This window comes from Triturus cristatus, chromosome 7 (assembly GCF_964204655.1).
Source record: "Triturus cristatus chromosome 7, aTriCri1.1, whole genome shotgun sequence".
In the NCBI taxonomy this organism is placed as follows: domain Eukaryota; kingdom Metazoa; phylum Chordata; class Amphibia; order Caudata; family Salamandridae; genus Triturus; species Triturus cristatus.
In genome coordinates, this window is record NC_140590.1 from 824863987 (window position 1) to 824887433 (window position 23447).

General features: G+C 44.7%; 1 protein-coding gene and 1 long non-coding RNA gene across 6 annotated transcripts in view; one reads left to right on the plus strand and one right to left on the minus strand.

Annotated features, from left to right (window-relative positions):
* Window positions 1–353: 353 nt before the first annotated feature.
* LOC146810671 (uncharacterized) lies at window positions 354–13309 on the minus strand. Of its 3 annotated transcripts, none has more exons than XR_014965712.1 (4): window positions 13189–13309; window positions 1028–1123; window positions 788–868; window positions 354–579 (listed from the first exon to the last, which is right to left on the minus strand). It is a non-coding gene; the product is annotated as an uncharacterized LOC146810671 (long non-coding RNA). The 3 variants fall into 3 exon arrangements; XR_014965713.1 differs by having other exon boundaries at window positions 13194–13286; XR_014965714.1 differs by having other exon boundaries at window positions 13074–13253.
* Window positions 13310–13445: 136 nt separating this feature from the next.
* Window positions 13446–23447, plus strand: part of RNF130 (ring finger protein 130) — a 798965-nt gene continuing 788963 nt past the window's right edge. For 2 of the 3 annotated variants that reach the window (XM_085617744.1, XM_085617745.1), the window contains exon 1: window positions 13446–14417. In XM_085617744.1, the coding sequence (XP_085473870.1) occupies window positions 14168–14417 (250 nt within the window). In that variant the 5' untranslated portion in view covers window positions 13446–14167. The remainder of the gene's footprint in view (window positions 14418–23447) is intronic. The other variant, XM_085617746.1, reaches the window with a different exon arrangement.

Below are 23447 nucleotides of genomic sequence, written 5' to 3' on the forward strand. Positions count from 1 at the left end.
TGTTTTCTCGAACCTCTATCTCCATTGCAGAGGCAGAGTGGTTATGCTCTGTGGTTCTTTCAACAGAGTCACCAAGAGTAACCGCTCTGCCTGTGCAATGGGATGAGTAATATTGCACACACCTCCAATGACACCTGAGCTCAGTTAGTCTCTCCTCACAAAAACTTACCCACTATGACCTAAAAGATGGTTTCCTCGGCTGGACTTTATATATTTAGCTTCTTTATTGGATGCCATTATCTGTAAAGAATTGAACAAGATAAAAATATTGTTTAATTTATTAGAAGTGTTCGTGATTTCCTTTTTTTTTTTTGTTAGTGAAAACATTAATGCACAATTTTTCGACGCTCAAATATTATGCAGTATGAACTTTTATTTTATTGGTTTACATTGTTGATGTGGCATTTGAATAGTTTGTTCTTATTTTTTACCTAAAAATGCATAATGGTTAGGTTTTAATACACAAGAGTTATTTGCAAATCTTAGCTTTTTAAGTGTTTGTTCAGGAATTTCTGATGTCTTGTTTTGGTTGTTCTGAGGCTGTGCTTCAAATTGGCCTTTATTGTGGATATGTTGGTTCTGAAAAAAAATATATGTAATTAAGGATTATTTTGGGGAGTTTCTAATATTTTTGATTACTCTGTGAATTAAAAGATTAGTAGTTTGTAATGTTTGTGCAGTTTAAAGTTTGGCTTGCTTTTTTGGGACATTTTGCTTTGGTTTGACTGATGTTTTTTTTTGGAGCTCTTAAAACTGTATTTATAAAAACATATGCTTAATTCTTTACCTTGTAAAGATGGTTTTCATCTGAGGGGCTGTATTTGTTGTTGGAAGTGTTCTGTATGAAATGTTCAGATATTCCAAAAGTCTGTAGAAAAAAAAATTGCAATTTTAAATATATATGAAGACATTTTTATTTTGCAAGTGATTTTCATTGTTGAGATGCAAAGTTGCATAAACTTTTCTGCAAATTGCTTGTGCACTTATAACATGCATATGTTTATATAAAAAAAGAGAATATGGTTACCTTGCTTTCTTGTTTATTTTAAAGGACAATTTATGCTGGTCTTTTGTTTCAGTTGGAGGGTGTTTCCTCCTCTGCTGGTGTTGTTTAATCATTATTCTGTGGAGAAAATTTTGAGTTTTATTAACGTTTTACTGGTTTTTTTTGTACATATTTCACATAACAAAGCTAATTTAACTGTTTTAGTAATTTAGAAATGTTTGGGGCTACTCAAACTTTGCATTCATTCCCATCCAACACTTTCCCTGAGGAAAGTAGATGTCGGATTAGGAATAGTAAATTTGAAACCACCACCATCCAGCACTTTCCCTGTGCCATACACAGGTCAGAGTAGGAATAGTAAATTTGCCCACACCACCATCCAGCACTTTCCCTGAGGCAAAGACAGGTCGGAGTTGGAATAGTAAATTTGCCCCCATCACCATCCCACACTTTCCCTGAGGCAAATACAGGTTGGAGTTGGAATAGTAAATTTGCCCCCTCCACCATCGTTGGGGATTTTAATACTAAGTTATATGAGGATCCAAGGATTACTAATTTGATTGATTTGGGCTGCCCACGTGTGAGGGGGATTTATTTTTACCATACCGCACAAGGTAATCTACTTAATGATTTTTTACACAAATTTGATTTATCCTCGCCCATGTGCACAATAGGTCCTGGTAGTAAGGCCCTCACTCCGTCTTTTGTTGGGTTGGGAGGAGGTTCATTTATTGACTTTATACTGTTTTCAACGCCACTCCTTGAAGAAATCTTGGGATTTACAATCAAGGCTAGTATACATAGTGACCATAATCCTTTGTGTTCACATTAGTGGCCTCTACTAGTTCATAGAGTGGGGGAGGGGGGCTGGGCAGAGCGGGGTGTTGAACTCCAGAGCTACTCTATAAGTCATTAACCACCACGTGTTCTAATAAGTTAGCATTGTGTTTAGCACCATTAACAGCCTCGGTCGGGTGAGGATATCGAAGCTTTTAAGACCATCTCTGCTAAAATAAGAGACCTTCTCAGTGCCCCTGTATGGCGACCCTCTATTCAGGTTCATAGATGGTTTAATTCGGATTGTTCCCGTGCGGCCAGGAAATTAAGGGCAGCACTAAGCAAGACCCTAAGAGACATCACTCAGACAGAATTGGCCAGACATAGGGCAACGTTAAAGGAAGATATATGGAGGTAGTTAATTGAGGTTAGTACTCTAAAGAACAGTTCTAGGTTTTGGAATATAATAAATAGTCCCTTTTTGAATGAAACATGGTGGGTGTTCATATTACAGAGGAGGATTAGGTGCTCCACTTTGAAGTCAATGTTCCAGTGTCCCCCTGATATAAATAGTTTCCCTGAATGTGAGGTGGGGAATTCAGCACTTTTTTTTTGTAAGGTAGAAGAGGTTAAGAAAGGTATTGTCGGGTTGTCAAATAACAAAGCCCTGGTCTCCCATGGTATCCCGTTGGATCTCTATAAATCTGACCCAAACTTTTGGGCACCCATCATCACAGCAGTCATTAATGCAGTGGTAAAAACAGGCCCTCCTGAATCTTGGGCCACCTCGACCATAGTGCCAGTATTTAAAAGGGCAATCAAGATAGCACTCACTGCTATAGACCAATATCTTTGTTGGACTCTGTGGTTAAGGTGGTGAGCCGAGTTCTCCTAGATAGAATATCATTATCCTCTGCCCAGCTAGCCAGTCTAACTGACGTCCAGTACGGGTTCCGTCCTGGGTGGTCTACCGTAACTCACTTTCTTAACTTATCTATGATTCTCAATAAATATACTGTCAACCATCCCGGTACTATCTATCTGGCCTTCATGGATCTGTCATCTGCGTTTCATCATGTGAACAGAGTTAAGCTTTGGCAGACCAGTACAGGTTTCGTCCTGGGTGGTCTACCGTACCCAGTTTCTTAACTTGTCTATGATTCTCAATAAATATACTGTCGCCCGTTCCGGTGCTATCTATCTGGCCTTCATGGATCTGTCATCTGCGTTTGATCATGTGAACAGAGTTAAGCTTTGGCAGACCATGTTGGCCATCGGGGTGGATAGTGACATTTTTATTTCTTGGACGACCTCCACTGAGACACAAAGGCTGAGGTTAGATATCCATAAGATCTTAGGGTTTCCAGTCAGATTTCAATAAAGAGAGGAGTACGTAAAGGGTGCATTTTAGCCCCTTTTCTGTTCAATTTGTATATTAACAAATTGGAAAAAGTTTTATTGGAGACAAAGGTAGATTACCCTCAGGTGGGTCGGCGTGGCCTGCGGTTTTATTATACGCGGATGACACGGTCCTTATGTGTCGGGCCGCAAGAGGGCTGCAATCACTGCTCAACTCCTTTTCCTCCATTATGGTGAATTTGGACCTGTCAATGAGTGACTCCAAATCCTATGTGATGCAGGTGGGACATTGCTCCAGAAAGCTTTATCGGTTTACAGCTTGATCTGCTCAGGTCCCTTGTACAGACGTTTTTCGTACCTCGGGGCCCTGATAGACGACAAGATTAAATGGGGGCCATTAAAACAGAGAAAGAGGGGAGACCTGGTGCGCGCTAATACATCTATTCCTAATTTTGCTTCAAGATTAGGCAGAAGACCTATCGCTGCACTCCAGTAGTTATAGAAGGCTAAATTTGATACTAAAGCCTCTTATGGTAGCAAAATATGAGGTTATGTTGCCAAGGATGAGTTACAAGTGGCTGAGAATACTTTCCTGAAACGTCTCTTAAGTGTGCCCCAGGGAACATCTAATATGATGGTACATAAAGAATTGGGGGTACCCTACCTTTCAGACCTGTTGGCTCTTTGTCCCTTAACATTATGGTTGAAGATCTGGCTGAGCGAAGGATCGTCTCTAGTTAAATTGATCTTGAAGGAGTGCATGGCTCTTGATCATGCTCACCATATTCTGTGGCATATAAAGATTTGTTTTGGAAGACTGGGAAGGGCCGCCTTATTCACCAACCCAGAATTAGTGATTAAGAAAGACTTGGGTTGGGTGCGAGAGGCTTTCTATTATCAGAGGATACTAGATAGGGAAGAGTGTGAACTGAGGGAACTTAGTGGGTCATTAGTATGGCGGGCATACCCCCGGGAAACAGGACTGCCCGCAATGCATGCGGCGGTCCCGCAACTACAATTAGGATGCGCCCGCCACACTGGCGGGCGCATCCTGCATTCATGACATCCGCAATGCCACAAAAGCAAGTTGTGCCTTTCAATGCCCAACGTGACAGGAACCGCGCCGTGCCTGCCACGTTGTGCACCCCCCAGAATCCCTGGGGGCCCGCTACGGGAAGCCAATGTCGAAGTCCGCATGCCTTTCTGTGGCGGCAACGCATGTCCCCGCCTGCATATTAATATGGATGGCGGTGTCTACCAGACACCGCCACCATGTTAACAGCTTTTCCGCCCGGTAGGCAATCGGGCAGATTGCCTACCGGCGGACGGTCTTTCCATCCACCGGGGTCCCCCGCCATAATAATATGGCGGGGGGAATTGGCATGCGGGCAGGAAAGAAAGTCGGGCGGATCGCCACCACCATGCGGGCGGTGGCGATCCGCCCGACATTCTAATGGGCCTCTTAGTGTCCGTAAATTAATTAATCTGAAAACTGTGCAATTGACAGAGCCATATCTTTTAGGGCCGCTTAGTACCTATGAACGTTTTTAATTGACCAGGTTTAACTTTGATCTCTTCCACCTGCAGTTGGCCCAGCCACACCGGTGTAGCAGAGGTCAGATCCTAGAGTCCTGTTACTGCGACTGCAAGTCTTCACAGGACATGCTTCACTCTTTAATGTTTTGTAAGTACTATGTAATTCCTCAGAACATTTTTATCATCCCAATTTTAAAAAGGCTGGAGTTTAAGCATGTGCGACCAGCTTTTATTTATTTACAATTGTTGTCTGGTGATACTGTCCTTTTTGTTCTTAATTTTCTAAAATCAGCAGTGACACCTAGAGGCCCATTAGCAGGGGTGGGGGAATCATATCGCCCGACGCCCGAACCATGTTGTTTTTTGTGACGGGCAAGAAGATTTAATGTCTATTTTGTCCGATGGACAAGTAGACATTAAATCACGTAAGTAATACAAGCCCAGAGTACCCACAGCCAATCAGAAAGGCTGGAAGAGAGCCAGAGACCCGTTAGAGGCCTGTGATTGGATAGCAGCCCATGACTGGGCTCGAGCCTAGCCAGTGATTGGCTGGGGGAGTGATACATCAGTCTGACTCAGCTAGTGGTAGTTTGTAGCCGGCCGCTGCGAGGCTTGCATTTATATTCAAAATAAGCACTGCCATAATGACCGCTAAGAAGGTGTATCTTCTTGCAACCAATTCGCTCTAAACATTAATAGAAACTCACTGCCTGCTGTCACGGAAAGCATCTAGTGAGGCGTCCTTGTGGCTGCAGGAAGGGTGTGCTTACATTGACCTAATCGCTGCTATTAGAGAAGTGCCGTAACCGTGCTGACTGCACCTTTTAATTGGTCAGCGCAGAGCAGATTCAAACACCCCTTTCGCGGCATGGTTGCTGCAACAATCATAACGGAACGAAGGCTGAGAGGCTGCCTTTGAGCAGGTCGGTGTGCAGTGCAGCCAGTGCTTCTCCCGGTATCATGGCGAGTGACAGCAGCAAATAGGAACAGTAGAGGAGACCAGCAGTGTGTGTGCACTGCATCACTGCCTGGGAGTGCTGGTGTGCAGACTACGAGCATCGCCAGCCCGTGTCCAGCTCTTTAGTGCGTCATCTCCTCAGCCGCGGGATGGCCTGCCTGTGCGTCATGTCATCAGTGCTTTGCAGAGCCGAACTTGAACTTAAGGTACACAATTACGAGACTTTCATGTTGAAAATATGCCGGGGCGGGTATCTCCCTCGAAGTATCTGCACTTGCCGCTTCCCTGCCCCCACTCTTTACTAAGAGGACTCCTGCCTCGCCACCCCCCTTCTCCACCCCTCTCCTTTGTAATGGAAGATACGAGAAGCTGTCAGTAGTGACCTGTCACCCCGTGACCTGAAGACCTGAAAAGCAGTTAAACCGACATCAAACACAGCAGTGGTGATTATCAACACAGCGGCATCCCCGGGGGCTAATTACTGCATAGCCCCCCAAAGCCAGTGGTGGCAAAATGGGAAGCTCCCAAATGGACACCAAAGCCTCGCCGATCGACTCCTGCGCACACTTTAGTGGTCAAAACCAGCATAGGATCGAGTAGGGCAGTACTCTCCGGTACTGGAACGTAGATGTTATATACAAATCATAGAAATAATAACACAATGCCATACTCTATTGCTGTTTTGCAGCTGAAGCGATCTGGTATGTATATGGTTTCCTAGAGCTGCGTCGTATGCTTCAAAGTGCTACACCAAAAACAAAGAATTCTGAAATACTTAAAATTACATTGTTCAAGGGGTGAACATTACCCAGTGAGTCTGACTCCACCACGGTGTTACCTCTACTATTTCCCACCAGAGGCCAAGGCCTGGAGGGCGCATGAAGGCCTCAGTCATTGCTCACTGTGTGACTGTGTTGATATGTGTGCATGCATCGGTGATCCATTCGGGTGTGTGTCTTGCGCAGATGAGGTCATGGTTTCACAGGAGCATCGACTTGCTGTTGTGAGCATTAGCATTGCTCCTCCCTTGCTTACCTTGTAAAGTTTTAAGGGACTGTAATGTACTACCAGAAAGATCATATTGCTCGCTGGTGTGCTAAACTCCGATGCAGAAATATGTATGTGGCCCGCAAGTCATTAGAATGTTTGTAGATGTTCCGGCTTATCTATTCATTCTTCCCCTCACAAAAAGGACAGACTTCAGCAGCCAGTTTGTTAAAAGGGTCTCCCACTTCAAATGTGAAAATATGGGGATTTGTGGCAATAGCATGCTTTTACTTTCTGGTGCCTTTGTAAGGTTTCCCCTTCCCCAGTAGTCGAGGCCCTCAAGTAAAAAGGTCAGTTTGGTGTGCGTGGCCTGTTCATCAGGTACGAGTGCTGAAGGCTCAATAAATGGAAATGTTGTGCTGCCATGGTGGTGCAGGGGTGTTGCTATTCTTGTTCTGAGCCACATCTTCTGACTTTTTCTATGACGAAATTCCTAGTAAGTAAGAGGGTTTCCAGCCAGATGGATTAATTTGAAGAAAGGGCAGGAAGAAGCACTCTCATACCCAAAAAGAGCCCTCAGATAATAGAGCTCCCAGCCAGCCTTTTTTTAAATGACCCGCAGAATCCAGGGAGGTGAAGGCCTATATGAGTTATGGTAGCGTGGGGATCAATAACTGAACTACCGGAAAAGTGATCTTGTGTCAGGTTATCTCCCTGAGCAGAAGTCGTTATCATGGATACTAAGACTTTAACATTTGCACAAACTGTGTTCACGTCTTGCGTGTCAAGATCCTTAGAATTATGTACCAGCATTCCTGTGTCTCCCACCTCCAGATCGATTCATAGTCACTCCGAAGGCTGGCCACAAACTTCAGTGTAGTGTGCCCTACCCAACCAACATTAGTAGAAGTGACACATTTCACACTTCTGCTCTGTTAGCAGCAACACGTGCTACCATGTCACGGGAATGTGATAAAACTGGAGGATAAGTGCAGAAATTGGCAGGTGCTTTTATAACCTGCATTTCATTTTCATTAAAGCTGTCCATTATAGTACTACCTGAAGGTGACACACCAAAAAGGGTTAAACAATATTTTGGTTTTCTCTGCTACTGCTTTGACCGCACCCCCAGACTCATTCACCCTGCATCCTTTTTGTGCAGCATAACTAACAGTTTCCATTCTTTTATAATGCACTTCTTCGACCACTGTGCCTACAGCTCCTTCTCCAGCCTCACATTCTGTGCCTGCTACTAATACTGCGCTCACACTGCCCCTGCTACCACCCCTACGCTCACACTGCCCCCTACATACAGTATTCAGAACAGGGCATGAGAAGGAGTAGGGCCAGGGCCTTCTGTCACAGACTCAAGACTGGACAAAGGGAGCAAATAGTCACTTACTGCGAAGAGAGAGTGGGGCTGTTTCATCACCATATTACCAACCATCATCCCTACGCCAATCCCACACACATGCATAGCAATCCTACTCCCGAAAGCAAACCCCCCCCCCCCCACGAGTTACAGCCAGAGCTGCCAATTTCAGACCTTGGGGACCACATTTGAGTCTCAGCGTTGTTAAACGTCCAGTGATTCTGGGCAGTTCCCTTAATCTGCCCTTGCCTAAATAACATGAAGACATGGAGATGACCTTGTCATGTTTGCGCTATATCAAAAACTTGCAAAACAGCTTCGCTATCTGGTGGAGTGGAGCAGGTGGGAGTCCGATAAACATTGGCTCTTCCAAGACCAAGCAGTGGCGGGTCGCACCTTACAAGAGGTTCCATTCCTGCGCCGCGCGCACCGCCCCCCCAATCTTTACGCTTCCTTTGTTACGCGGGTCCCCCTGCGTGTGTGGGACGCGGTCTGTGAGGCCCGGGGCCTTACCACCTTCCCTTCGCCGCTCACGCCCATTGCGGGCAACCCGGACTTCTCCCCAGGGATGGAGCCGGGGGTTTTCTCCCACTGGGTGCAAGCGGGCTGCAGGGCACTCTTCCAGATCTATGGCCCGGAAGGAGTGGTTCCTTTTCAGCAGCTCCGCCAGGAGTTCGGCCTGACGGAGCTGGACAGATTGCGCTACATGCAAGTCCGGCATTGGGCCCTCCAGCCCCAGGTGCGTGCCACCGCCGCCCGTCCAATTACACCGTATGGGAGGTGGTTGGCTACGCGGACCTCCGACGCTAAATTGATCACCGATCTGTACAAATACCTACAACCTCCGCCGTTTCACTATTACAACCCGGGGAGGGAGCGTTGGCACAGGGAATTGGGTAGGACACTTAGCCACAAGGAATGGGACAAGATTGCGTATCGGGCGCGGCACTCGGCATATCACACGGGCCTTACGGAGACCTTTACTAAGGTGTCCACATACTGGTACTACACCCCGGAGAGGCTGTATGAAATGCATAAACACACTGACAAGGGGTGCTGGCGGAGCTGCGGGCAGGAAGGTACCCTTACACACATTCTGTGGGATTGCCCAGTGCTGACCGCCTACTGGAGGGAAGTCTTGGACGAGGTGGATAAGCACTTTGAGATAGAGCTGCCGCGACTCCCGGCGTATGTCCTGTTGGGCCTCCCCAATGACCTAATGTATCCACTGAAGTCCCGTAGGGGTAGGCAGATCGCAATCGCGCTGGGGTCTGCGGTTCAGAACATTCTAATCCACTGGCGCACAACCACCGTCCCCTCCATCACCGGTTGGTTGCATAGGCTCTGGCATGTGCTGGGGATGGAGAAGCTGTCGCTGACGGTCGCGGGGGAGATAGACCAATTTGAAGAGCTGTGGCAACCCTTTCTAGCGCTGCTGTCCACTGAATTCCGGGAGCTCACCTGCCTGAGGTATCTTAGGCTTCTTAGGCTGACGCCGCCGGTGACCCCGGCGGACTAGCTTACATGTGAGACGGGGACCCCCCGGGGAGGGGGGGGGGCGCGGGGCTTCCTGGTTAGGATCACTCTGATGCGGGACCATAGGACGGGGGGGGGGGGGGGTGTTGTTGTTTCGTCACTGGGAGGATGGGGGATGGGAAGGGGGGGGGATTGTGTTCTGCTGGGGTGTTGATTGGGGGGGGGGTTTTACTGCTTAGATTTGGGGTGTCGGATACGCGTGCGGGGATTCCACAGCTTGTATTTCTAGCTCTCATTTACTGTGTTTTTTCCCCTGACCCACCGCGCTACCTATTGCCAACCCTCTGGAGTTGCACCCTTTTTCTTTGACTGTATTCCATGTATCCTGCCCTCCTATCCCCCTCCCCCATGGTTTGTTTTTGTCTCAATTAAAACGTTTTAAACATAAAAACTTGCAAAAAATAAACGCCCACTCCAGGCTCACATTACAAGCATGGTGCTTTCCTTTCACAGATGAAGCAGACTCCCGGTTTAAAGGTGAAAGGCAAGAATTGATGTAGGGACAGGAGTAGGTGGGACAAGTAGATTTTACAGGACATGTAGATGTCAGTGGCATTTTGTCCTTTGGCCAAGTAGATTATTTTAAAAATTCCACACCCCTGCATTAGGATGGCGGGCGGACTTTAGTCCGCCTGCCACCCTAGCGGTGCTGGGATCGACCGCCATTGGTGCGGCGGTCCCGCACCAGCGATTAGGATGCCACCGCCACCGTGGCGGTGGCACCCTCAATTCCCAGCATTGTGGCGGATGGTGCTCACAGCACCGCCCACCACAATGCTGGGAATGCACTGCGTGCATTGTCATGCACAAGGTGACAGGCACCGCAAGGTGCCTGCCTCCATGACAATGCAGGGGGGTACCATTGGTACCCCCCATGTGCACCCCCCAAATACCCTGGGGGCCCGCAACGGGCCCCCGGAAGAGGATTCCGCATGCCTTTCTGCCGCCACGGAAAGGCATGTTTCCGCCCCCATGCTAATATGGATGGCGGTGTCTAGCACACACCGCCACCATATTCAACCCTTTTCCGCCCGGTCAACATGTCGACCGGGCGGAAAAGCGGCGGACAGACTTCCCGTCCGCCGCGGTACCCCCACCATACTAATATGGCGGGGGGTAAATGGGTGGCAGACGGGGAAGGATGTAGGGCGGATCGCCACCGCCATGCGGGCGGTGGCGATCCACCCTACATCCTAATGGACAGCTTAGAGCCTGTTGCGATTAATTAAAAGTGGTTTTTAAATGACGCTGTATTGCCTTGTTAGGCTTGCTGTTGACACATATAGCTCAGTTAGGGTTCTTGTGCTTATTCTCCCTTTTTTCTCTTATTTTCTAATATTTATTGTCCAAGCATTTTATAACTTTTTTTAATGTGCTGTATGAGAACTTTAAGCTAGACTTGTTATTCATGTGATTTTTGTACAAATATATTGTATTAGATCATAGTTTATACTATGTAAGGTTTTTTAATACTTTTATGGTTTGATGCAGAAACCGAATAAAGTGCAGTTGATTGTTTATATTTTCCGGAAAAGAAAAGCATGTATTCAATAGTAAAAAGTGCGTATAATTTTGTTATAAACTGTAAAACTTTAGTTTGGGGACAAAATGTTTGCGTTTTCAACAATATATTTAAATCGGATATTTGAATAACACTCGCTACTGCAGTCTGAGAATATAGGCTTAAAGATTTATGTAACCTTTGTGTATGTATATATTTCTGTAGCGCAGACCTAGCTGAAAGGCAGCAGAATTAAGTCCAGTGATAGGATAGGTAAATTGGTTGTGGAAGGTTAATCCATTGTTGTGTAGTGTTCTTAAAGAATGAGTTTTCAATTCCTTCCTATTTTGGAGTTGTGTTGTTGCAGTCCTGATGGATAAAGGGATGTTTGTTCCAGATCCTGGGTGCATCAATGGAAATACCTGCTGCTTTTATTTTCTTTTTCATACTTCTTACTCTGCAGTCTGATGGGGTCATTGCTGCAGTTGTGCGAGACCCACCAGAGAAGGTGCGCTGAGCAGCAAGATTAGTGGGTGTGTTGGTTGTGATGACTGTGTAAATGATGCAGCTGGTTTTAAAGATGATGTGTGCCGACAAGTACGGCCACTGTAGTTCCCTCATGTTGGAGAGGATGTGATCATATTTCTTGAAGTCGTGGATGAGACATGCCATACCTTGTAGGATGCCCTAAGGAGTGCCAGTGTGGAGTCTGGTAGACCACGAAGCAGGACATTACCACCATCCAGACGCATGAGCACAAGGGCTTGAACAGCAGTTCTGAAGTTGCTCTCTGGAGGAAACAGTTTCACTTTCAATAGAAGCGAGAGCTGCTACCAGCCCATCTTTTTTCTTTTTGGGGGAGGGGGGGGGGAAGTGAGGAATTTGTTCTCCAGATCTGCAAGTGCGCTAAAGTAGTAGCACTGTAAGAGTCTGCAAAACTTGGCTTTGCTGTGTATGTTATGTATGAATAAGATTGTGAGATGCCTGACATTTTTAATTCCCACTCCTCAGAGAAATTATCTGGCATAACCACTCAACCCTCCAAATACGCTGGAGGAATTGAGGTTTGCAAACTTCAATTGCTTGCTCAGTCCAATTCTCAGTACTTTAAATAATCACCAGACACATCTGCTCCGACATAATGGATTTAAACATTTGCTGTTTTCACTGCTCTCACGAAGACCGCCTTCCTCTGTTCTATCTCACGCCATCCTACATTGATATTTGTATGGAGCACGTACTTTTTGGTTGCCCTTCAGATCCGCAAGGGCATTGGTAAGCTAAAATTAGGAACACAGTGCTTTCAAAGCATGTAAATAACCCGTCTACAATGTGCCCCCATTTCTGTACAGGGGTGTGTGGGGGGGGGGGGTGGAGAGGGGGTGTGTGTTTTGACAACTAAATGTACTTTAAATGTAATTGCAGTGTACTGATGCTTTTGGGCAGACGTGCTTTAAATTGTACTAGTTCACACATATTTTAGCCTACCATTACTTACAGGACCAACAGCAACCATACCTACGAATTACTGTTAATAAATCCTTCAAACAAACTTAACTGAACCATTTGCCATAATTTATGCTAAAAAATGAAAGGACCCCATATCCTATGTTGATTAACGTGATTACTGCAATTGCTCCAATATGATTTATTACATTATGTTCAGTGTTGATTAGCGTGTTCGAAAATTAAGAATTTACCACCCATTTCCTCCAAACACCCTTGAGGATCATGTAGTAAATAATTATACAACACAACTGCTGTTTTCAAATATCACGAACATTAAAATACGTTTTCCAAACAGATTCCGTAGATAGAAACTGTTACTTCCCACACCGAACCACCTGTAATCATTATGCTGAGCCATATGCTGCCAAAACGTATACCTCTGGCTACTGGCCCATTTAACAGTAAAGGGCCCAACTGGAGCCCCAAGGTGTGGACAGCGTAAACAAAGCCTGTCCGTTCAGCGGCAGTCATGAACAAACCAGTCATCTGCCAGCAGACCAGAACCAGAATGCAACTATCTACGACCACTCACGGTCAGCCCTGTTCCTCATTGCCTTGTCTCCACCATCCTTCACAACCAGAATCACGGGCAGAAGCAGCACGGCCTGTCCGTGCCAAGAGTGGTTTATAGCACCCAGACCCAGTACCTAACTGTCTCTCGCCTCACGTGCACCTCCAGCCAGCCACAGCCCACTCCTCTCAGTGCGACACCAGTCGACGGGCGGAGCCAGCAGCACTTCTAGGACTGCGAGAGAGACATGTGCGGACTTCTCATCCAATCAGCAATTCGGGTTTTTGTGCTGTGCACTAGGGTTGGCTGTAGAACCGCCAATGCTCTAATTCTTTGCCGATAAGCTGCCACTGCTCCAATCATAGGTTATTTTACACATTACGGGTCCCTCCCACTGCGAGCCGACTCCCATAATATGTTCAGCTGTGGAATCGGTTGTTGTGCGACCGGAAAGTACTGTCATTACGGGCAGACGACATCTGTTAAGAGATTAACGGCAGACAGCGGACATTAGGTTGTTTTCACGGACGTCCGTGGAAATAGCCGACAGATGTTTAACGGAGAAGAAATGTTTTTTCCTATAGTCAAGACCTTCAGTACTCGGTCATGGTTCTCTTGTCAGCGCCATTGAACAAATGATGTATCTTTACCTGGACCAAGATTGCTTTCTTCTGCATCATAATTCTGAACGTTGTTGCTCTCGGCTCAGCCATTCTTCAAACATGAAAATACGTTTTAAAGCAGTTTGGATAATGTGATGTACATAAGGTTTCTTTTCCCGAGTTTTGATGGTCAAATTATATTTATTTGCCACTTGCCGAGGCTTTTTCTGCAACCTGTTTTACTTAATAACATTTGGTTTTAAATATTGTTGATCTTTCTGACACCACTGAAGACATTGGGCAAATTTCCAGCCTCCGCAAGGGGTCACCTTTGTACCATGGAGTATAAGATGTAAAGTTCAACAGGAAATTGTTATGTTCGGTTTTAAAACATAAAACGTTCTCACGGTTCACCTGAGGATTTTTCTAAGGCACTTCTGTGTTTTGGCTTTCCAAAGCCCCTTACAGGGGAGATTTTTGCCTTTGAATTCTTCGCACTGTTATTTCCTGACAATGAATCTGAGGTTTCTTCTACGCCCTTCGTACTGCCTCTTGTCTGTGTGCCTACTGTGGATGTTCTTGGGTATCCAGCTGGCGAGAGCAGAGAACCCGAATGTGGAATATTACAACGCTGTGGTGAATGTGACCCTCTTGTTCCCAGGCGGTAGTCCCATGCATTTGAGGATTGATGGGCGCTATGGGCTTGACTCGCCCAAAATAGAGACCAAAGGCGTGGTATTGGCACCACTGCCCATCCATGGAGGTAAATATTGCAGTTTTAAAGTCTATGTGTGTCTGTTATGCTGTTCCTCGACTATATGGCGCAGTCGTAAGCATAACAGAAAAGGAAAGGTCCAGTAAAGAACTACTGCATCCGTAAAAATATGTAGCGAGCGAGATTAAGTATTGTGGCCCGTGTGTTTATAATGTGTATAGGGCAGATGCAACATTACGATCTTTATGGAGGCCCCTTAATTTGCCTCTCAGAGCTCTCAAGTTACTGAATTCCATGCTTAAGTAGCTCATCCATTCCAGTTTTTCCGTTCCACATTGTAATTTGTAGTCCCTTTATCCATTCATGAAAACCAGGACAAGTCCCACGATTCAAATTAGATGGATGACCTACCTGTGTATGGGACAGGGGCAGCTCTGACTACTTGTTCGTTTAACCAAGTTGAGTGAACAAAAATGAAGTAAACCCCTCTGCCCTATTTTGTCAACATCAGTGTCGTGACGTTTTATTAATTTATAATATGATTGTGTGCCTGTGATAATTTTTGAGTCAATATTACACAGTTTTCAATTATGTATATAAGAAATTTGGCAGAAGTGACCCTGTAGATAAGAAACAGTAGATCTTAAAGTTTGTTAGACTTGACATTTTGGCCCTTCTGAAACAGCGCTCACCAAATATTTAACCAAAATTAGTCCGAGCTACTCATTTCTTTTCTGGTATGTTCATATGTAGCTATTGCTCAGTGATCTGGCTCTTTGTGATGATGATCATCTTGCTGCATGCGCAACACCTGTCATCCTCACTAAATGGACCAGCGTTTTTGAAACAACACTTCACCTGGTACCATCCACCTAGACACCTACGCTCAGCGCAGAGCAAATTTCTCCAGACACCAACATTTGAAAAAGCTTGCTGGGGAGGAAGAATCTTTGTCCTGGGTGCAGTGAAACTGTGGAACTCGCTGCCCAACATTGCTCGGATTCAGAAAGCTACTAAAGTCATGGCTATTTTCAAACTAACTTAATCCATCTTCAACTGAAACTATGGCACTTTCCTCTGCAGAGCGCCTGGGCATCGTGTGCTATATAATCCTACAATCAAATTAAAACTAATGGGAGACAGTTTACTCTTTTAAAAAAAATTCACAGGTCAGATCATAGGGTGACTATTTACTTAAATTTCAAAGTGAAATGTCACTGCAAGCCTCTCGACTTCCCTTGGACTTTGCTGGCTTTTTGCTTCTTAGCGTTCTCGCCTTCAGCTGAGCCTAGTAGATGCGCTTTTGTTATTTCAACGATTATGGTGTTTGTTTTATTTTTTTGGCTTTTGTATAGCATTACATGGTATTTGCGTAGTGTTATGTTAAATGTGTTAGTGATTTTTGAGCTTCACAAACCTAGTTGTTTTTCTCTGCAGGCTGTTTTGTTGTCTTGCTCTAACCTTGACTTGCGTATAGTTTTCAATTGAGGTCTGAGGCTTTTCATGTGCGCTTTATTTATTTATATTAATTGATTTAAAAACGTTTTGGCAGGCACAGGTCGTTCCTTGACTTGAAAATATTTAACGAACGGTTTATAGGCTTAATTTTAAATCCTGCAGTGCTGAGTACTTCTGATGATGAAGTACATACCCTGTTTGTGACTAGGGACGCAAAAGGGTCAACATAATCTTTGATAGGGATGTCATATATTTCTTTATGTGTTGTTATAACACACTTTGCATGGCTGGTCAGTGATATTCACACTGATCTCCAATTGTTCTCTGTACCTCTAGGACTTATTTCTTGCTTGTTGGTGACACCTATACCCTTGCAGCAACGTGCTTACTGCCCTCTACTCCTGATATTTACTTACTGTTTGTTGGTGACGCTTGTATCTGGGTAGGAACGTTTTATTGATTTTAGCAGTTCACTAATATGTACACCTGTGGTTTGCTAGCTAATCAAATATTCATCCTCCAACCCATCCTCATAGTCTGCCAGTCAGTAAATTGAACAGTTTTGGTTGGTATCCCCACAGGTTGTTTGGTATAACACTGAGACCATGTGCTAAAAAACCCAAATCCTGTTGGTTGGTAAAGGGGATTTTTAACATTGGTATAGTATTTTAAAATATTTTGAAAAAGTGTTTACTTAAAAGCTAGGGAAATCAAAATTAAATCTGGGACCAAACCAATTAAGCACACATTGAGGATTGTACCTTTTTAGTTCAAGAGACGACATAGAGTATGAACTGAAAACACAAAAGATCGTGTTGTCACTGTACCCAGTGAATTGTTGTGGCTGCCCTTTTTTAATAATTGCACTCGTGAAAAATGGCAACTTGAGGGTCTGTATTAACCTTGGGACCCTTAACAATGAAATCTGGGTGGACTCTCATTCTTCACCTAGCATTGATTGCTTATTTGTATGTTTTGGAGGTGCAGAGTTCTTGCCTAAACTGGACCTGGGCTTTGCCTACCCCAATGTTGAGTCGAATCTGAATCTAAACACCTTTGCTGAATGCCTTAAGAATTGCCCTTCATAGTTCCCATTGCTTCAGTGTTCCGTAGAATAATGTACAAGGTTCTGAAGTGGATCAAAGAGGTAGTGACTTTCCCGGATTACATTCTCATCGCTGATAGATGTAATAATGAATTATCAAATCAATTTCTGTGCAAATTAAATTAACAAAATATATGTGTGGTATACATGTGGAACTTGATAACAGACCTGGAAAGGGTGAGAGTGCACACTTGGATAGCGTGCAAGTTTACATGTCTGTAGAGGTTCAGTTGACATTAAAACATTACTCGCAGACCAGCTTTGAGAAATATTTCATGGTCAAGTTGGGCTTTAAATCCTGTTTAAAATCTAATAAATGAGTGTTCTTGATGTGGTTTTTCCAGCAAAGCATTGAAAAACTTGATTTTCCCATACAAATAATCCGACGCCTTCCCATTGAAGGGAGCCTAAATTGGACTAGTAAACTGTGACCAGAGAAACAGAGCATTCGGGCATTCTGTGGCAGGGTGATAACTTGGGTCCTATCCATTTATAAAGTGTGTGAAATTCACAAGATATTAAATTGGAATATTTTAAAACTCCAGCCACTATTGTTTTGTCCTGGATTGGGATAAGCAATCAACATTTTGTTTAAACCTCACCAGTCAAAAACCTGAATTTTTAGTCCTGTCTCACATTAAAATTGGACCCACCTAGTGTAGGTCTAAGTGCTTCGCAATTCTAATCTGTTATTTTTGCTGAATAATAAATGAGCAAAAAATATTTCACTCAACACTTTTATTGGCCTGTTGATGTAATGCAAGACATTTATCTAACTACACCCTTTGATGTTTTAGTTTGTTTTCTACTTGTATTCTTTGACCACACATCGGAGGGCATATCTAGCCTTTAGTTTTTAGGCTATTTTTAAGTGCCTGCTATTAAGAGTTCAGGGTCTTCGTTGTTTAACTGACGTCATCTATCATCACCCAGATTACAGTGTCTTGGCAAGATTTCAATGTAGTCAATTTTTCCTCTGACTCCTTCACAAAAACCAGAATCTGATGCGCATCTGGATATCGTAGTTCTAATACCGTAAATTCCACCAACAAATCATAGATGTATAGGCACACATTTAACAGGTATGACGACTGGGGGTGGGGGCTAAGGTATACTGCTATATTATGTGGTGTTTGTGAGGGAGAATGATTCGTTCATTACCAAAGTAAACTTTGTTTTAAAAATGGTTGAAACCGTTTCAAGGAGGGCCTTATTTAGGGCAACCAGAATGAACTGTATCTAAGAATTAGTTGATCAGTGTGAATGTGTATTTGTTTTGCTGCCACTTTTTTATTGCTATCTGTGGGCAGTTGCTGGAATTGGATGAATATTAAAATGAATTTGTTTGGCAATAGCTGGTATTAGATTTTTATTTTCGCAGTTGTTGCAAAGAGGAGTAGAGTAAGTTGTTGATCTCAGACGTTAAATGGGAGTGCCTTATTTCTATTGGACTTTGATTCACAGGACCAAGAAAAATGTTTTAATTGAAAAGTTAACAACTTTGGGCAAGTGGGGGGGATTGGTTTAGAATCTTCCTAAATCAGCAAATGCTGCTGGTCAAACAGGGATATTGTGCCTTAAATCCTCCCACACCAAACCATTTGATGCACAGGGCTTTCTCCAGTCACCTCTCCTCTTTAACCTTTATGGCTTGCCCTCAGCTCTCGTAGATTAAAGAGGGTGCACTCCGTTATTCGATGTTGACTGACAACACCTAGTTTTTGGATGTACGTTGCAGCAATTTCAGAATATTCACCATAATGACTGACTGTCTTTTGGCAATCAAACACTGGGTGATAATGAATTCCCTCTGCATTACCATGATAAAACCACCATCTTGATAATGGAAAACCTTTTATTAAACTGGATTTTTTCTGCCCCTCTCAGCATGCACTCATCAAAGTGTCTCGGAATCGGGATGTTTTCTTTAACTCTGATATCGTTTGACCCAGTGTGAAATCTTCCACCTATATGCTTATTCAACAAGCATTGGCATAGCCAATAGGTCTCGCTTTTGGGACCTTATAAGTATTTAGTTATGCAGCACAATATCCTTTGTGCAACAACATCAACTGTTGCATGGCTAAACACTTATAAGGTCCCAAAGGCGAGACCTATTGCCTATGCCAATGCTTGTTATTATAGGGCCCCAGTTTAACAATCTACTTCTGAGCCACTCTCATTTCGATTTTTAGTACGAGTTCACTGAGAGCCCCACTTCAAAGTGCGCTCTCTTTTTCAATAGGTCCTGTCAATGTAGGTCAGAGCTGCGAACGTGAAAAGTAACTGCATGCCATGGCACAAACAGGCCGGGTGGCGAGAATCAAACAGCAGCCAATTAAACTAATCATAACGTCCCAGTGAATGGAAGGAAGCTTACCTGATACTTCGTAATGGAGAATATGCTTCCCAGTCTCGCGCAGGCCTTGATTCTTTGACCGCCATGTTAGATGATACATTTCATGATGTTAGTATTGTGCGTATGTGACGCAAGGCAAGGTGAAGAAACAGCTTAAACTGTGCAAAAATACAATTGAGTTCGAGGTTATGAAAACAGTTAGCAGTTAATTTTACAGAAAGGGATTCAACTGTTTAAGGAGACCACAGTAACGCCCACAATTGCTTTGAAGGGTTGACGGCGTTTTGACCTATACAATTTCAGGTTATCCTCAGGATCGAGTTACTTGAATAAGGTAAGTTTTGTACAGTGGGAAAAAGGAGAGGCAAGAAATACCATTAAGGTAAACGTTGAAGGACAGTGAAGAAAAGAGAAGGGACTGTAGAGCCCGTCAGTGAAGAGCGAATCAAGTCAGGAGAGTCCAAGCTGGGTCTGTGGGGGAGGAGTAAGAGTTATGAGGGTGCATGAAGCAGGGCACAGGACCAGTTGAAAAGAGGTAAATTCTAAGGGGCAAAGTAAGTACCTGGGAAGGCTGCGAAGAGCCAGGGGGTAGGAATGAATCAAGTCGAGGCATACAGCAAAAATCTGCAGGGAGATGGAAATGGTGAATGGAGCAATTCCAGCAAGGTAGGTAGCAGTGGTGCCTGAGGGAGGTTACGAAAGGCAAGGATGCTTACCAGCTAGGACACGTGTAGTTCAAGGCGTATACAGTGAATGCGTGAAGAGGACAAGTCTCCCGGTTTAGTAGGGCAGAACCGAATTGAAGAGGTCTGCAACGTGTGTGGAGGGACATCAGATGGGAAGGGGATGGGAGGCATGAGGATAAGCTGAAGGAATCGATGTAATTAAGGGTCGGATAATCCTGAATGGTGTGCAGACAGTTACCTATAATGGAACGATTCCGTGGGGTTAGCGGAGACAGCTTGACTGGACAGGTTTCCGGCATTCAGTAAGGCAGAACCCAGCAAGCGTCTGGGTCCCGAGGGCGAGTGAATCGCGCCTGGATCCGTTAAGATGTTTGCATCTTATTGTGGATTGGGGCTGGGGGTCGTGTGCTACGTGAGAGGGCTAGGCCGGTGAGAAACAGAACTATCCAGTGCCCCCGGGGTTCGAGAGGATAAAGTGGAATAGATTGAGACTCAAACAAGATGAGAGATCGGAAAGCGCCCATAAACAAGAGTGAGGATAGATAAAAAGCCCCAAAGGCATTTGTGTAAGCAAATAGGTCGTAGCAAAAAGTTTGCAAACACAGGTCTACAAATGGACATAATGGTAATACATATTGAAACAAGCGTTGGCCGCGCGGTGTTCTGCTTAATGAGGAAGAGAGTTATGTGCGCACGTGCTAAACCAAAATTATTTTTTTTAAAACACGCGAGTGGTGCCGCGGCGAGCGATGCGCTTAATGAGCATGAGGAAAGCCATATGGCACCTCTACTCGTAAACGCGCGCCCGCGCACCTGCACGCCAGCTGCAGGCCCGCCACGGTAGCATTTTTTTAAGCCCGTATTAAAGTCTCGCCAGACCAGCGCATGTGCTGGGTCAGGCGAGACCTAAAAATGTGCGCCATGTTAACAGTCGTATACCACACATGAGCAATACAGGCAGCAGTGTTGTCTATACACTGCATGGGTGCGTGTTTTAAGTCTGTCGAAAAATCTATGCAGAATATACAGATGACCTACAGAGCTAACCGTATCACTTATAGTCGCATCAAAAATGGCCAAAAATTAGATCTCACTTAACAGGGTGGCCGTGGAGCACAATGTCCCACACAGAGTTCAGTGCGTGTTTTTGAAAGCCATCAATATGAAAGTTCAAAAAATGTGTCAGATCTCTCCCATTTTCCCCTACCAGGCACATCTGCTCCGAATGAAAATTATTCAGCCATTACTGGCTCAATCCATATTTGGAGGCATATCACTGAAAATGGAGATAGCAAAACTCTTTAATAGTCTGCCAAGACAATTAAGATAGGCTATTTACACCTTAACTTGCTTCAACTGTAAATGAAAACCATATCTGCTGAAGCTACTGTAGTAAATGGCAAGATGACTTGCTATCTCAATATTCAAAACAGTGAACCCCACCCTCAAACTTCCTGTCCTGGACTAATCTGTAATTAAAATGTGCATACCTGCTTGCTATAATAATTTAACCTGAATACTGTTCTTGCGAATGATGTTTCTTGATTTTTTTTTATATAAACCTTTTTATTGCAATTAAAGCAAATAGGAACATTAAAACAACAATGTACTGTAGCATCTCAACACTGTCATACAAAGCCGAACTTCTCTTAGCCTCCCAAATCCCCTCCCTCATGGATAATCCCATGGATAATTCATAAAATAGTAAATTAAATGAGGCACAATGTTCTCGTAACCCAACATCAAAACCTATTCTGTCACAAGGGCCACAAATCCCACCCGGTGGTCATTCTATTTTTCCCAAATCTTCGACCATTTCACCCGGACACCCCCTGGCCTCAAAGACCACTTTATCCGTGATCATGAACCAGTTCATGTCGTTCTTCCAGTCACTCAGTTGCGGTGCCAATGCAGCCCTCCATAGCTGGGCTATATTACGTTTGGCCACCATAAATCCCACCATCATCCATAGTTTGTCTGATCTAGAGAGCTCAGTTGCTTCTCTAACATTCAGCAAGCACCACCTTTCAGAAGCCTCTTTATCGCTACCACAGACCCCATTCAGATGGGCAGTAACTGACTCCCAGTATTGTTGCAGTATCTGACTACTCTAGGGCATGTGGAAAAACGTACCCATCTGGCCACTGTTTCTGTGACCTAATGCAGTTGATGCCCTACCCGTTTTCAACATAGTAGTGCATGCATATTAACTCCTGTGCATAATTTTTAGTTGGACCAGTCTGAATCTGGAGCTTATAGTCACCTCACGGGGGATACCAAGGCCTCAGGCCATTCATTATCTTCTAGGCCCTCAATGTCCTGGTCCTACTGCTCTTGCAATTACATTAGAGCATCAGGAGAATTTTTAAGCCATTTTTGATAGGTGCGGAAATTGCCTGTCTAGGAATATGATCGGCAGCAGTCTATCTGCTAGTGGCGATGAGTCAGGGAGCTCCTCACCCCTTGGCAACAACTTTTGCAATGCATGCAGGATCTGCAGATAACAATGGGTGTCAGTGTGAGGCACAGTTGGTATTCATTCTGCAGACCCTCAAAGGGGATCGCCCTGTGCCCACAGATCTCCACACTGGATAGGCCTATTAGATCCCACTTGTCAAATTCTTGGTGGGCCCCTAGGATTCCCAGCTGTACAGATTCCCAGAAGGGCGTGGACTGTGTAATCCTACTCCGCAAACCCAAAGCATGTTGTTTTTTTGTGGCAGATGGTGAGCGTTACTGTGGCAGGGTTTGAGGGTGCAGTATGCTGCCGCGCTTAGATGACCCTGAATTAACTCCCAGACTGCATGGCCTGCCGAGGTGATACTCTGGCTCCTCTATTGGGAGATGGACCCAGTGATTACTTTGAGTTGTGCCACCCAACAATATTTTTGCATGTCCGGTAGAGCTATGCTCCCATCATACCAGCCTCTCATAAGTTTTTGAGTGGCGAGTCGCGCCAGGCTCCCATCCCAGAGAAGCGTGCGGACTGTGCTCTCAATTTCCTGAAAGTAGGATGTGGGGACTGGGTAGAACGTGTTTTGGAGTGCATAGAGAAATCTGCGATCTGGGTAATGCCATCATTTTGAACGGGGCAGCCTTTCCAGGGAGCGATGGGGGCAGGGCTCTACAATGACATCCCACCAGGTGCGCCATTGGGGGCATCGGGTTTCTGGATTTTCGTTTATTTGCTGCACGTGGAAGCTAGCCCCTCACATTTTTTAAATATATTAAAAATTACAAGCCAATGGCAGCAAATTCAGTGGGTAACTTGAAGTGCAACTTTTTGTGTAAAGTCTAATGCTTATGAGGTAAGTTTGACTTTTTTAATGCGTCCTCTTATGTTTAGTGATAAACACTACTACTGGGCCCTATTGTAATTGGGGTCAGAGCATGAGTCCTATACCAGGATGGGATCCCGGATTCCATGTCTTGTGGTGGGCTACTATTGTGCATGCAATGCATCAATTTAT